Source organism: Tubulanus polymorphus, chromosome 1 (genome assembly GCF_964204645.1).
Source record: "Tubulanus polymorphus chromosome 1, tnTubPoly1.2, whole genome shotgun sequence".
Lineage (NCBI taxonomy): Eukaryota > Metazoa > Nemertea > Palaeonemertea > Tubulaniformes > Tubulanidae > Tubulanus > Tubulanus polymorphus.
Window position 1 is genome coordinate 311,835 of NC_134025.1, and position 13,567 is coordinate 325,401.

General features: G+C 40.5%; 1 protein-coding gene across 1 annotated transcript in view; it reads right to left on the reverse strand.

The window, feature by feature from the left end:
- Positions 1 to 12,785, reverse strand: part of LOC141915258 (uncharacterized) — a 46,540-nt gene extending 33,755 nt beyond the window's left edge. The window contains exons 1-7 of the mRNA XM_074806727.1: positions 12,443 to 12,785; positions 11,530 to 12,362; positions 11,098 to 11,243; positions 10,756 to 10,915; positions 10,282 to 10,473; positions 9,585 to 9,834; positions 7,634 to 7,748 (exon numbers count right to left, since the gene is read on the reverse strand). Of these exons, the coding sequence (XP_074662828.1) occupies positions 7,634 to 7,748; positions 9,585 to 9,834; positions 10,282 to 10,473; positions 10,756 to 10,915; positions 11,098 to 11,243; positions 11,530 to 12,362; positions 12,443 to 12,785 (2,039 nt within the window). The remainder of the gene's footprint in view (positions 1 to 7,633; positions 7,749 to 9,584; positions 9,835 to 10,281; positions 10,474 to 10,755; positions 10,916 to 11,097; positions 11,244 to 11,529; positions 12,363 to 12,442) is intronic.
- Between the last annotated feature and the right edge of the window lie 782 nt (positions 12,786 to 13,567).

Sequence of the window (13,567 nt, forward strand, 5' to 3'; positions counted from 1 at the left end):
TGCTGCTGCTGCTGCTGCTGCTGCTGCTGCTAGGATATTTCACTAATGTATGAAAGTGCTGCTAGGATATTTCACTAATGTATGAAAGAAATAAAATCTGATTCTTTCTGATTCGATCAATTTAGTCGTTTAACGTGCGCGAATAAAACAGTCATATAACACACATAAAACATTACCGAGTTTTCATAACCTCGCTTTCCAGGGGTGAGTCTAGTACGGTAGTGGCAAGTGAGGGCGTACAGTGGCTGCCCGGCCGCCCGGCCGCCCGCAGGGGGTGATCTCACATTGATCATCGGTACACACGCAACTGTGTCACTGTCGGGTTTTGAAGGTGATGTTTATCAGCAGGAAAGCTTTTAGCTGATTACCGACACAACTAGCTATCAATATTTTTCATTAAATTTACATTTGTAGCCGCACCGCAGACGGGGTTGAAGCTATAGGCCTGCGGGCTACTCTCTCCATCTACCAGACCGGTTTCAGGGGTCTAACAGTCTCTCAGCTATCCGTTAATCGATGTATCTCATATTCATTTCGTCATCAATTAGATTTAGGTGACAAAATTACGTGATAAAACTACGGATGATAGAAGCGCCGTTAACAGATAACTGATTGAGGAAAGTGAAAAAAATATTCAATGATTTGTCGTTAAGTTTCATATAAGAATGAAAATAGTCCGAAATGTTTCCTAGAACTCTGATGGTTTCAACGTTTCGACCGAGTGATCATTTATTGTCATCTTCACAGATATATACAACTTAATTACAATTCAGAACAAAGAATCTACAAATTTAACATCAATGAAACAAGGAAACATTTCTGACTTTTTCAAATTCTTAGATTGGGATTTTATATGTCTTTACAACACGTATTCACAGTGTTTCATCAATGGTTATTCGTTAACCAGGTTCACAACTTGAGTGTTGTTTTTCACATATGATTAAGTCAAAGAGTCAGAGATCAGAGACAGAGACAAGAGATGAGGGTTTGAATAGAATCACTGATGTCACATACAGTCAGTCAGTAGCTGTACACCTGGTGATCATACTATTATACTTTAAAGTCGAGTACGTGCTCCAAACATCTGTCGCCCGCAACTAACGTCGTCATTGTCGATTGTCATATCAACTTTTTTTTTCGTTCTGTCGAAGATGTTTTAATTTCGACACGATTGACACGTGACCTGTTGTGCGTATCAGCACCTGTTATCGATGACGTCATCAGACAGGTCATCAGTCTCAAACTATAGCATACACATCAAAATACGAGTACAATGTAGTTCCAGTATTCCTGAAGAAACGTTGAATAAACTATCATCAACTCGAGGAAATATTTCAGACTCTTCTGTGAAGGGATTTTGAATTTGTCTCCATAACACGGACTCAGAGTGTTTCATCAATGTTATAAACTTCATCATTGTACACGAACTAATTGTAATTGCGAGTCAAACTGTGGAACTGTTTCCACACCTTTACGAAATAGATATATCAAAATACTTGACACGGTAAACCAGTCTAGATTCGAATACTTGAAACCAAGCTTATCATCATTAAACATTGATCCTTCGTCATCAAACAACTCATATTTTATAAACTAGCAATCTATCAAATAGAATCATAAAACAGGGCAAATGATTTATCAATAAAACTTCGTTTAGAAATTGAGGTCATCGATGGAAACAGAATCGTTTAAAAAATGTTGGCAATTTGACGAGTGACATAAAAGTTTCAGTTTTCGTGATCAGAAATGAAATAGAAAGAATAGTAAAAATATAGACATGAATCATAGAGATTACGAAGTAAACAGGGGTCAGGTAAACAGGGGTCGGGTAAACAGAGGTGAACGGGGAGAAAGTAAACAGGGAGAGGAGAGGTAAACATGGGGAGAGGTAAACATGGGGAGAGGTAAACATGGGGTAGAGGTAAAACAGGGAGGGGTAAACAGGGGAGAGGTAAACAGGGGGAGAGGTAAACATGGGGAGAGGTAAACATGGGGTAGAGGTAAAACAGGGAGGGGTAAACAGGGGAGAGGTAAACAGGGGGAGAGGTAAACATGGGGAGAGGTAAACATGGGGTAGAGGTAAAACAGGGAGGGGTAAACAGGGGAGAGGTAAACATGGGGAGAGGTAAACATGGGGAGAGGTAAACATGGGGTAGAGGTAAAACAGGGAGGGGTAAACAGGGGAGAGGTAAACAGGGGGAGGGATAACAGGGGGAGAGGTAAACAGGGAGGTAAACAGGGGGAGAGAGGTAAAACAGGGGGAGAGAGGGAAAGAGAAGCATTAATGAGATATGATGAAACACACTCAGCGGCAGTCGCCTGCTGCTCATCATATATTCAACTCCAGTCCCAAAACCTAAGCTCAAGTCGATGCCAAGACATGCGAAGCATTGCTAATTATGACTTTGCATGCAAGTCAGCGATAAGCCGGAGTTTATTTGATTTTTTGGTATCAGTAGAATAGGTCCCTGCTTGCATGACAAGAATCAGGCTAGAGAAATAACCAGTCTAGTTCATGACAAGTAATGGCCAACTGGCATGCAATGTATTATAGGCAGATTATTGTAGATCCATTATTCAGTGCTTCAACACGGAATGTTTCCACGCAGTTCCGCACGAAACGCAATTAATGCAGATTTATTCCCTCATTTACAACTATCCAGAAAAAAACTTCACAAACTTTTGTCGTCGTCGTCGTCGTCATCGCGGAGTAGAAGCAGTAACACGAAATCCATATACAAAACACTATTGATTACACATGGAATATCATAACACTACCCCCCTCCCCCCAGCTCCCCTCCTCCCCACGATTGCTGTACTCTGATGCAGTCAATTTAATTAAATGTTTTTTTGCTCGCAGCAAATTTAATTTCACTGCGACAGATTTAAAGCTACGGGGCCTCGAGATTTAAAACATCATCTCAGGCAGCTACAATTCACTGTTTGTATACAGTTCCGGTAATGGTTGTATGCGGCCCTGGGACACTGTGCGGGGCCCTGGGACACTGAGCGGGGCACTAGGACACTGTGCAGGGCACTAGGACACTGTGTAGTGCCACGCAGAGCCCACCAGTCCCACTCACCAGTCCCACTCACCGGTTCCACTCACCAGTCCCACTCACCGGTTCCACTCTAATCAGTAAAACATCCCGAAGATATAAAACATACATCGATATAAATTGACAAGTTTTTGTAACTATGAAGAAACTGAAGAGAACGACATTTATTCATTCATTTTCGCTGCCGGCAAAATCCACATCATTTCTTTAGTAATTATTCGTAGTTTTTTTTCGCCTCATTCTTGAAGAAACAAGACACAAAATAGAGACGGGTTTCTCTTTCATGCGAGGTGTGGCTTAAGGCGAATGCGTGGAGAAAGCTGGTAACAAGATAATTGTCAGTGCCTAGCCATCAGCAACACTGTCTGTACGTTCATCATATCAAAGCGAAGTTACCATTGATAGAAGAGATCAATGCTATAGCTACGGGCGAGAACCACTACTCATAAATATTGAACACTCGACTAATTTCATAAAATCGTTGCTCGCTGCTACACGACGCTGATAGGCACAGTTAGACGGCTTCAAAGTTTCCACGTTTTACTTCAAAGTGCTTTCACAGAATTTCAGTATAAAGGGAAAACATAGTAAAGAAGAAATGAATAGAAGATAAAATGATGTACAGGTTACTACTCTTCTTTCTGCTCTTTTTTCTTAATTCTGTCGCTCTCTTTTTCTCCTCTTTTCTTATCATCATCATCGTCACTCTCCTCGCGATAACAGATAAAACACTCTCTCATTATTCTTAAGATGTAAAAAATAATCTTGATTTGAAATAAACAGATGACACATCATTTACTGTCACCCGAATAAACTACCGTTATCACAATACAGTCTCACTGTTGTCACCTCAAATTACTTCTTTTTTAATGAGTTAAATCACAACTGAAACTGGATCCAAAACTGCGGAACTGGATCCAGAAATGTGGAACTGGATCCAGAAATGTGGAACTGGATCGGAAACTGTGGAACTGTAGCTGCTGCTGCTGCTGCCGCTGCTGCTGCCGCTGCTGTATTGAACCATGGTTTAAATTTGAGTTGAAACATTTGAAATGAATTATAGAATAAATATGACTGCATGCCCGGGATGAGGTAGCAATAATTAGTTGTTATGTCATCAGTAATGGTTGCGTTGTATCGGTGTAAAAACCATTTAACTACGAGTTAAACATTAATTTCTGCATCACATTAGATATGAAATCGTGAATATATAAGAAACGTGAATAATTACGAGATGAGACATAAATTGAGGAAGGTTTGCATGAGATACGTGGTAAATAGTATAATCGCATGACTGCGGGTAATTTACGAGTAGAACCCTGAGCTATGTGTGTCGTGTGTGTCGTGCATGCTTAATCACAATTGGCAAATTCACTTTGAAGTTAGTTACATTTTCATTGTTCAATAGAGTTAATGGTTAGAGGACTGAATTCATACACATGTGACACCCCACACCCTTAATAGTAATCACGTACACCCCTCTCTCTCCCTTTCCCCTCTCTCCTAAAAAGTTATGAAACTAAATTTTCCACAATAATTCAACATAAGTATTAATTGAAAAACTGCTTAAATTCATGTACAATTGTTGTGTAAAAAACGATCAAATAAAAATCTCATAAACTTTATCTATAATATCATAGAAAGGCTGCAGTTGATTATTAGTAACACTGCGACTTTCAGAAGCTGCAGTTGCTCACAAGTTGTTTAAAGTTAACAAGTTTGAAGTTGACTATTATCTGCAACTGCAGCCCGTGGACTGGGTGAATGTTTATTGGGCCTAGCAGCACACGGGTTTAAGTCATGTCAAGCAAAAAGGATTTAAATTTCAGATGTTGTTTGCACATAGTCCGCGCTGCTGCTGCTGCTGCTGCTGCTGCTGCTGCTGCTTGGTGAGAGGGGTAGCCTTTAGGGAACGCCACTAGCATCCACCACAAAATAGAACTTACTATTCTAATGAAACAATACAGACTTAATCTGATTTCATTTGATTTGCCTCGAGCTCAATACGAATTTAATCCTAACATTAATGATAACTAAAAGCAGTCTATTGATGAGCCTAAGGGTCGGGGCCAGTAGTTTGCCCGGTATGAACCCGTAGGTGTAGCCCGCAGATACATACTCTACTCACAAGTCACATGCCCCGAAGATAAACTATGATCATTGATAACTGGTCATACACGGCCCGACGACGCCCACCCGCCCGCCCCCGGAGTTAAATACCACAGCTTCGGGCAAACACTACACAATAACATGAAAGAACAGCCGAGGGAAAATTCCCACTTAAGAAATTGTTGCGAGTGAATTTTTTCCAATCTGGGATCGGTTGACTCCACTTCTAAACCGAGCTCCGACAAGACACGGACAAGACACAGACAAGACTACCGGAAATAGTAGTTTTATCGAGAATGAACTAGAAATGATCGTGATTTTAAGAGTATTTTGATATTTTTAATAGTTGAGGGATAGAAACAAGTTGTATCAAGTAGAAGGGGCTGACAGCGTTTTATATTTAACTGTTAAACAGTAAGACTAGAGAAACATTAATTGTATTTATATTGTGTTTGTGTGAATATGAATTGATTTTAAGAATGAGCGACGTGTCAATCAGTGAATAGATCTGCTGGAGAGAGGAGAGAGGGAGAGAGGGAGGGAGGGGGAGATGGGGGTTTAGGGGGGAAGCGTGATTATAAAATCTTTCAAGTCACGTATGAGTAATAAAATCAACAATATACACAAACTGTGACAACTGCATCACCAGCACCAGCTACCAGTAGCAGCACCAGCTACCAGTAGCACCAGCACCAGCTACTACTTCCTTAAATAGCAGGACCTACTTTCACAGTTCTCGGTTAAGATTTATCTCTAAATCTAGAACTGTGGAACCGCATCCAGAAGAGTGGAACTGAGTCCAGTAACTGTGGAACTGAGTCCAGAACTGTGGAACCGAGTCCAGAACTGTGGAACTGGTTCCTGTATACTATCAGTAGGGTTAGATTTAGTTTTAGGGTATAAGATATTTGGGTTAGTTCACCTGAGTTTGGAGTCGCTCCAACACTGTGATAGATGTGTTGTGTAGTATGTAATTAACTGAGAGGGTGAGAGGGAGAGAGAGAGAGATGTGAGTTTGGTGTCTCCTGCTTGATTAGTTAATGCCTAGGGCTGATACATTACTAGGTACTATACCCACAGGGCACGCATGAAAACCAATAGACACTAGTCACTGACACACAAGCTTAACTAGCCTCAGGATTCAAACTGCTTCTCTTCACTGAGGAGAGCAGGGAGTGGGAGGAGGGGAGTGGGGAGTGAGAGACAGGGAGTGGGGTCTGGAGGGGAGGGGGAGAGGCCTGGAGGGGAGGAGAGGGCCTGGACGGGAAGAATCAATGTACACTACTCTGAATGATGAATGAATGATGAGATTTTGACATGAACAATCGACATTTATCATTTACTGATAGGATCGTCATGGTGATCAGTCACGTCATTGTAGTGGGTCGTCACGGATACATCATCAGTATCGGTATCAGTCATCTGTGTTTCATCAGATGCTGAACCGTGAGAATCTACCACTTACCCCGACCCCCAACCCCGACCCCAAAATAAAATAATTTCTCTCTTTTGATAATAAAAAAGCTATTTATTCCATAACACAGTATTGAGTGGATATGGGTGGATAAGAGTGGATATGGGTGGATATGAGTGGATATGGGTGGATATGGGTAGAGGAGTCTGATATCCTCACAATTATTACTAATGATTTATAGATACATAGTTTACGCAGTGTGAACTCCATGGTAACAGAAGAGATCTCCGTGGTTACGCAATCCCAGATATTCATTGTTTTATGAAAATAGTTGCTACAAATTTCTGAAGTTTTGACGATCATTTCTCAACCCACCTGCCAGAGCTCACTATATTCCACATGATTCTACTGCACTAACAGGATCCAGGGGGTGTTTATTGCCCAAATACGGTCGAAAATTCAGAGCAACGTTTGACATTTTGCATTGAAATAAAGCTGTTCATTCACAATGACTCTGACAGAAATAAACAGCACATTACTGATCTAAAATTGACCGGTTTCACTACTAGAATACCGGGAGTGCAGCCCTCAATTTATCTTCCATCACTGTCTGACGATGGATTCAACAGTTTATTTTCTAAAATGCAATTTCTCTCTGTAATATTTCTAATGCTCCAAATGCAGGTTGTGTTCTGCACATTTCTAGTATTTCTCTTTTGTTTCACATTGTAAACTATTTTCTGTTTCTATTGTTTCTCAGACTCTGTAAGTTTTATTGCATGTATTTGTGCTACGTGAGCTTATTTTCCATGCAGCATTTACATTAAAGAACAAGATCATCAGGACTTCAGTCCTTACACAAAACTGTGGTAAAGTGTGAATGCAATAACTGACTACAACTATTAAACATCGTTAGTTAAAAATATATAACCGTTATATGTTAAAATCTAATTAAATCAAACTAAATCATTAATTTTATCAACTGCTTTGGTTAGAAAACTAACTACTTCTTCGCCATCTATGAGAATTTTAAGGAACTAAAATAACTTACCTCGCAGCTGGTTGATAAAGAGTTCTCTTATCCGCAGGCGCCATCTTTTGGGATTCGATTTCATTAAGAGATTTTGGTGATTGATGAGCGAGAATCTCAGTGAATAAACGTCCAGCTATGGATTATAGTTACATTCATACATTCTTACAACATTTCAAAACAATCCTACATTTAAACATGTCAGAATTATTTCCAGTGGAAACAATTCACTCAGGGTGGAAAACAATCCACTCAGGTGGAAACAATCCAGTGTTCAATTTATGAACCTCTTGTTTTCTAATGGGGGTATTTATTACATTCAAAGGTTTTTTGGCTTAAATAAAAATGAAAACAGAATCAATGCTTTCAAAAATGTTGACAATAACATTGGATCTTTTGACTTGAGAGTGATATCTCTGAGTTGGATGGTACAGTGGACTCCTCTCAAGTCGGATCTTTTGACTTGAGAGTGATATCTGAGTTGGATGGTACAGTAGACTCCGCTCAAGTCAGATCTATTGACTAGAGAGTGATATCTGAGTTGGATGATACAGTAGACTCCGCTCAAGTCAGATCTTTTGACTTGAGAGTGATATCTGAGTTGGATGATACAGTAGACTCCGCTCAAGTCTGATCTTTTGACTTGAGAGTGATATCTGAGTTGGATGGTACAGTAGACTCCGCTCAAGTCTGATCTATTGACTTGAGAGTGATATCTGAGTTGGATGGTACAGTAGACTCCGCTCAAGTCAGATCTATTGACTTGAGAGTGATATCTGAGTTGGATGGTACAGTAGACTCCGCTCAAGTCTGATCTATTGACTTGAGAGTGATATCTGAGTTGGATGATACAGTAGACTCCGCTCAAGTCTGATCTATTGACTTGAGAGTGATATCTGAGTTGGATGGTACAGTAGACTCCGCTCAAGTCAGATCTATTGACTTGAGAGTGATATCTGAGTTGGATGGTACAGTAGACTCCGCTCAAGTCGGATCTTTTGACTTGAGAGTGATATCTGAGTTGGATGGTACAGTAGACTCCTCTCAAGTCGGATCTATTGACTTGAGAGTGATATCTGAGTTGGATGATACAGTAGACTCTGCTCAAGTCAGATCTATTGACTTGAGAGTGATATCTGAGTTGGATGGTACAGTAGACTCCTCTCAAGTCGGATCTATTGACTTGAGAGTCATATCTGAGTTGGATGATACAGTAGACTCCGCTCAAGTCAGATCTATTGACTTGAGAGTGATATCTGAGTTGGATGATACAGTAGACTCCGCTTAAGTCGGATGTTTTGACTTGAGAGTGATATCTGAGTTGGATGGTACAGTAGACTCCTCTCAAGTCTGATCTATTGACTTAAGAGTGATATCTGAGTTGGATGATACAGTAGACTCCGCTCAAGTCGGATCTATTGACTTAAGAGTGATATCTGAGTTGGATGGTACAGTAGACTCCGCTCAAGTCGGATCTATTGACTTAAGAGTGATATCTGAGTTGGATGGTACAGTAGACTCCGCTCAAGTCGGATCTATTGACTTAAGAGTGATATCTGAGTTGGATGGTACAGTAGACTCCGCTCAAGTCGGATCTATTGACTTAAGAGTGATATCTGAGTTGGATGGTACAGTAGACTCCGCTCAAGTCGGATCTATTGACTTAAGAGCGATATCTGAGTTGGATGGTACAGTAGACTCCGCTCAAGTCGGATCTATTGACTTAAGAGTGATATCTGAGTTGGATGGTACAGTAGACTCCGCTCAAGTCGGATCTATTGACTTAAGAACGACATCTGAGTTGGATGGTACAGTAGACTCCGCTCAAGTCTGATCTTTTGACTTGAGAGTGATATCTGAGTTGGATGATACAGTAGACTCCGCTCAAGAGTCTGATCTATTGACTTGAGAGTGATATCTATATACAGTCTATCGGGTGATATTAATATTGATGAATAAGTATGATACATACATGATTGTTGAGTTTGAGTTTGTTTAGATGGAGATGTACTGGTATAAACAGCAGGTTGAGGAGGTCTAGTCCGTGGTGCCGGTGTATTCAATGGTGATTCTATATCCTCATCAGTAACAGTAGAATCAGATGAATAATGTTTATTTCTGCCGCTCATGCTGCTCGTGTTGTTGGTTGTGTATTGACGACTGGAGGCTGTTGTATGGTGACGTGATGAAGGTCGTGTTCTACTCATACCAATAAACTGTGCCTGAAATCCAACAGTTCAAATCAGAACAATTCTTCACAGCTATATCTGTACAGCCAGGGCTGGGTTTGGGAGGGTATTTTTGGGGATCACTTTGGGGAAGATTTTGGGTCTTTTTTGTCAACTCAGAGATTGTTAAACCTGCAAATTTGACACTCATCCTAAAAATAGCTGCATCTTTTCAAAAATGAGGAACTCTTCTTGCGACCTACAGGCTTGACTGCTTTATCCAAGAGAAAACCTTCCTTATCTTTTCAGCCCCAGCCTCTATTTTCCTAGAGCTGATTTAGGTCTTATAAAGATGCAATTTGTCTCTTAAAGAACCCAGGTCCACAAATGTCAGTTAAAACAATGCCGGATATGAACTGATTGAGTCAAATTAGTCCAAAAGCAGCAATTCATTAATACCGAACAATAAACATGTATTGAAATGATTCACTGTAATTTTACCTGTTGTAAGTCAAATTGTTTCTCCTGCATTTTCTCCAAATAATCCAATCGTTTTTGAGTTAAATCGTTCAGTTGTTTTTCTAATTCATTCATTCTGAATTCATCTCTTTCCGAAGTCGGTAAATTTTTCTCCTCAGCGTTTGAAAGTTTTGTCATAAAATCGGCGAGTTTAGTTTCTAAATCGTGTTGAGCCTTTAAAATATACACAAAACAATAACTTATTACAAATAACATCATCAGGTTTCAGTGAGGAGTCATCCTTAGTGAATGGGCGCGAGGAAATTGTTACAAGATTTGCCTAGCTAATTTCATTTCAATATTTTGGTTTCTTTGTTAAGAATTCAGTTAGAATATAAGTCTATCATCTATAGTTAACAAAACCTTTTTCTGAAAAACTGCTTTAGAGAAAATTTGCTATATAATCCCATGAATGTAAGAATGAACCTAGTATTCTAATGATGATAAGATTGAAACCTTGATGAATGGTTGAGTAATAGCCAGTGCTGCTGATGCTGCTACTGCTGCTGTTAAACTATCTTTATTATTGTGTTCTGTGGTTTTTTCATCCTCTGTTTTATAATCAGTAAGTAATGTAGGTTGAACTACTCGTTTCACCGGTCCGCGCTGATCTTGCCTGAAACATAAACACGGGTTCATCTTATAAACGTAAGCTACAGGGAGCAGTCATGGCTAAGATTTAATCATTTAAGTTGTATAGCCAACTTGCGACTAGTCTTAAGATTTGGGACAACTTTCGCACTTAACTCGTGACTATGCAAGTGATCCTTGAAGGTTTTTGATAAATTGCAAATTTACCTTTGACTGAAAATGTTTCTGACTTTATCTTGCGTTGATCCGAACCGTGAGATGGTTATTTCGTTAGTAGGTTTATGTATAAGTATCTCTGAACCACTGACCGGTTCTCCTTGTATCAGTTTCACTGCTGGTTTATTACTCAACATCTACAGAATACAACATTCAAATCATATATTTCAATCTAGATCCGATCCTACAGTTTGTGACTCTACAGATATAATTAGTTCAATTCCAATGTTTCAACTCAAGAGTTGAATTTAAAAACACAAATGTCAAACTGGATTCAGGACCCCAGTTTTTTCAGTTCACAGTTCAGTTTGATTTGAATAAGTCATTTTTAACTGTGATAATTGTCAAATTAATAGTGAGAGCAGTGCGATGACACCGGCTTTGAGTTGCTATCAATCAGTGAATCAGTTAATGTTTAAATACCTTTGTTTTAGAAGCAAGTCGATCTCTAGCTGTTGCTAATGATTTAGGATCATTTTGTACTGTTGTCGTGCTTCCTGTTGATATAACTCTTTTTCTCTGTGAAAGATCTTGATCGCTCTTATACTGAGGCAGACTTTGCTGGCTCCCTCCGGACTGTCTGAGATCCTGCTGGCTCCATCCGGACTGTCTGAGGTCCTGCTGGCTACCTCCGGACTGTCTGAGTTCCTGCTGGTTACCTCTAGACTGTCTGAGATCCTGCTGGCTACCTCCGGACTGTCTGAGATCCTGCTGGTTACCTCCAGACTGTCTGAGGTCCTGCTGGCTCCCTCCAGACTGTCTGAGGTCCTGCTGGCTACCTCCGGACTGTCTGAGTTCCTGCTGGTTACCTCTAGACTGTCTGAGTTCCTGCTGGCTTCCTCTGGACTGTCTGAGATCCTGCTGGTTACCTCTAGACTGTCTGAGTTCCTGCTGGCTTCCTCCTCCGGGCTGTGGCAAGTCCTGTTGGCTTCTATCAGTTGATCCTGCATAATGCTGGCTTCCTCTCATGTCCTGCAGGTTACCCATGGGCAGTCTGATGTCTTGCTGGGTATTGGGCAGTCTCATGTCCTGCAGGTTACCCATGGGTAGTCTCATGTCTTGCTGGCCACTGGGCAGTCCCATATCTTGCAGGTTATCAGTAGTCAGTCTGATATCTTGCTGGCTACTCACAGATTTTTGTAGTTCTCTCATTGATTCCTGTTGGCTTCCAGATGAAACTGTTGAAGGTGAATGTGCATGAACTGTTACAACACGTTCCTCAACAGTGAATATATCTGGTGTTGATTGACGAGAACCTGTTGCAAAAACACATACAACTCATTACGTTCAATCGCTAATAATCATATCTTCACTAGATTTAGAATATAATACCTACCTCCTTCCCAAATAACATCCTTCCCTGTTACAAGAGATGTAGAAGATTGCAGAGTTAGATCAGATGACGCGGGTTTAAGTTGAGCCGATCGCCCGAGTCCAGAATCGGTTGATTTCGCAGCAGCAGCAGCAGCAGCAGCTGTGGGTGATGTTTGATTCTGCTCATTCAACGGTACTAACGGGGGTTCTATTTCTCGTTGCCGTGGGGATATAGCGGGAATACTGCGGGCCGATCTATTCGTTTCGGACAGCGCCCCCTGTTGACCGGGAGTTGAAGTAATCAACGCGGAATCTGAAGCGTTTATAACTGATAAATCTTTTCCGTCTAAAAAACAATTCCACATTTGAGACGAATTTGAACGATTCTCTTTGGTCGGAACAACATCTAAATCTTCACAACTCTCATTATCGGGTGGAATCTGGTCGGAATCGGGTGGAATCTGGTCCGAATCGAGTGGAATCTGGTCGGAATCGGGTGGAATCTGATCAGGAGAAATTACTCGCCGATATTGTTCATGATTGAATGAATCAATAAGTGATGTTTGAGGGAACGATTGATCAATCAGTCGTCCCTGAGATAAACCACTTTTATTCGCTGTTTTCTCGACTGCCGGTGTTCTATACTCGAGGGGTGGAGGTAAATCAAGAAGAAGTTCTTGTGTTTCAAACGGAGATTTAATTTCGCGTAGTTTTTTAATGGAGAGTTTAACTTTGTGAGCTCTGTTTGAGAGGAAGCTGCTCTCGTGAAGACTGGAACCGATCGATGTGTTGCTAGCCGGTTCTATAAGAGTTGAACGTATTAACACTTCGCTAGCTGTGGAACTCGGTTGAGAATTATCCGATGAATTATGATCGGATAATTCGGTAGTTTTAGTCGCGTGTTGAGCCGCAGTGTTGGTTATTGATACGAGTTCTGTTCCGTCGCTGATACAACTTATATCTTTATTATTCAACAGAGCAACAACATCAAATTCTTCGGTTTTATTCATCTGAAAAAACAAATAAATACATGTGTCCTTTAAATACTTAGACTATAAACTTTTACTAAAATTCATTTGGAAATATATATTTTCTTTATTTTCAAATCAGTGAAATATTTATAGCATTGCCGAATACAGAGTTTTTG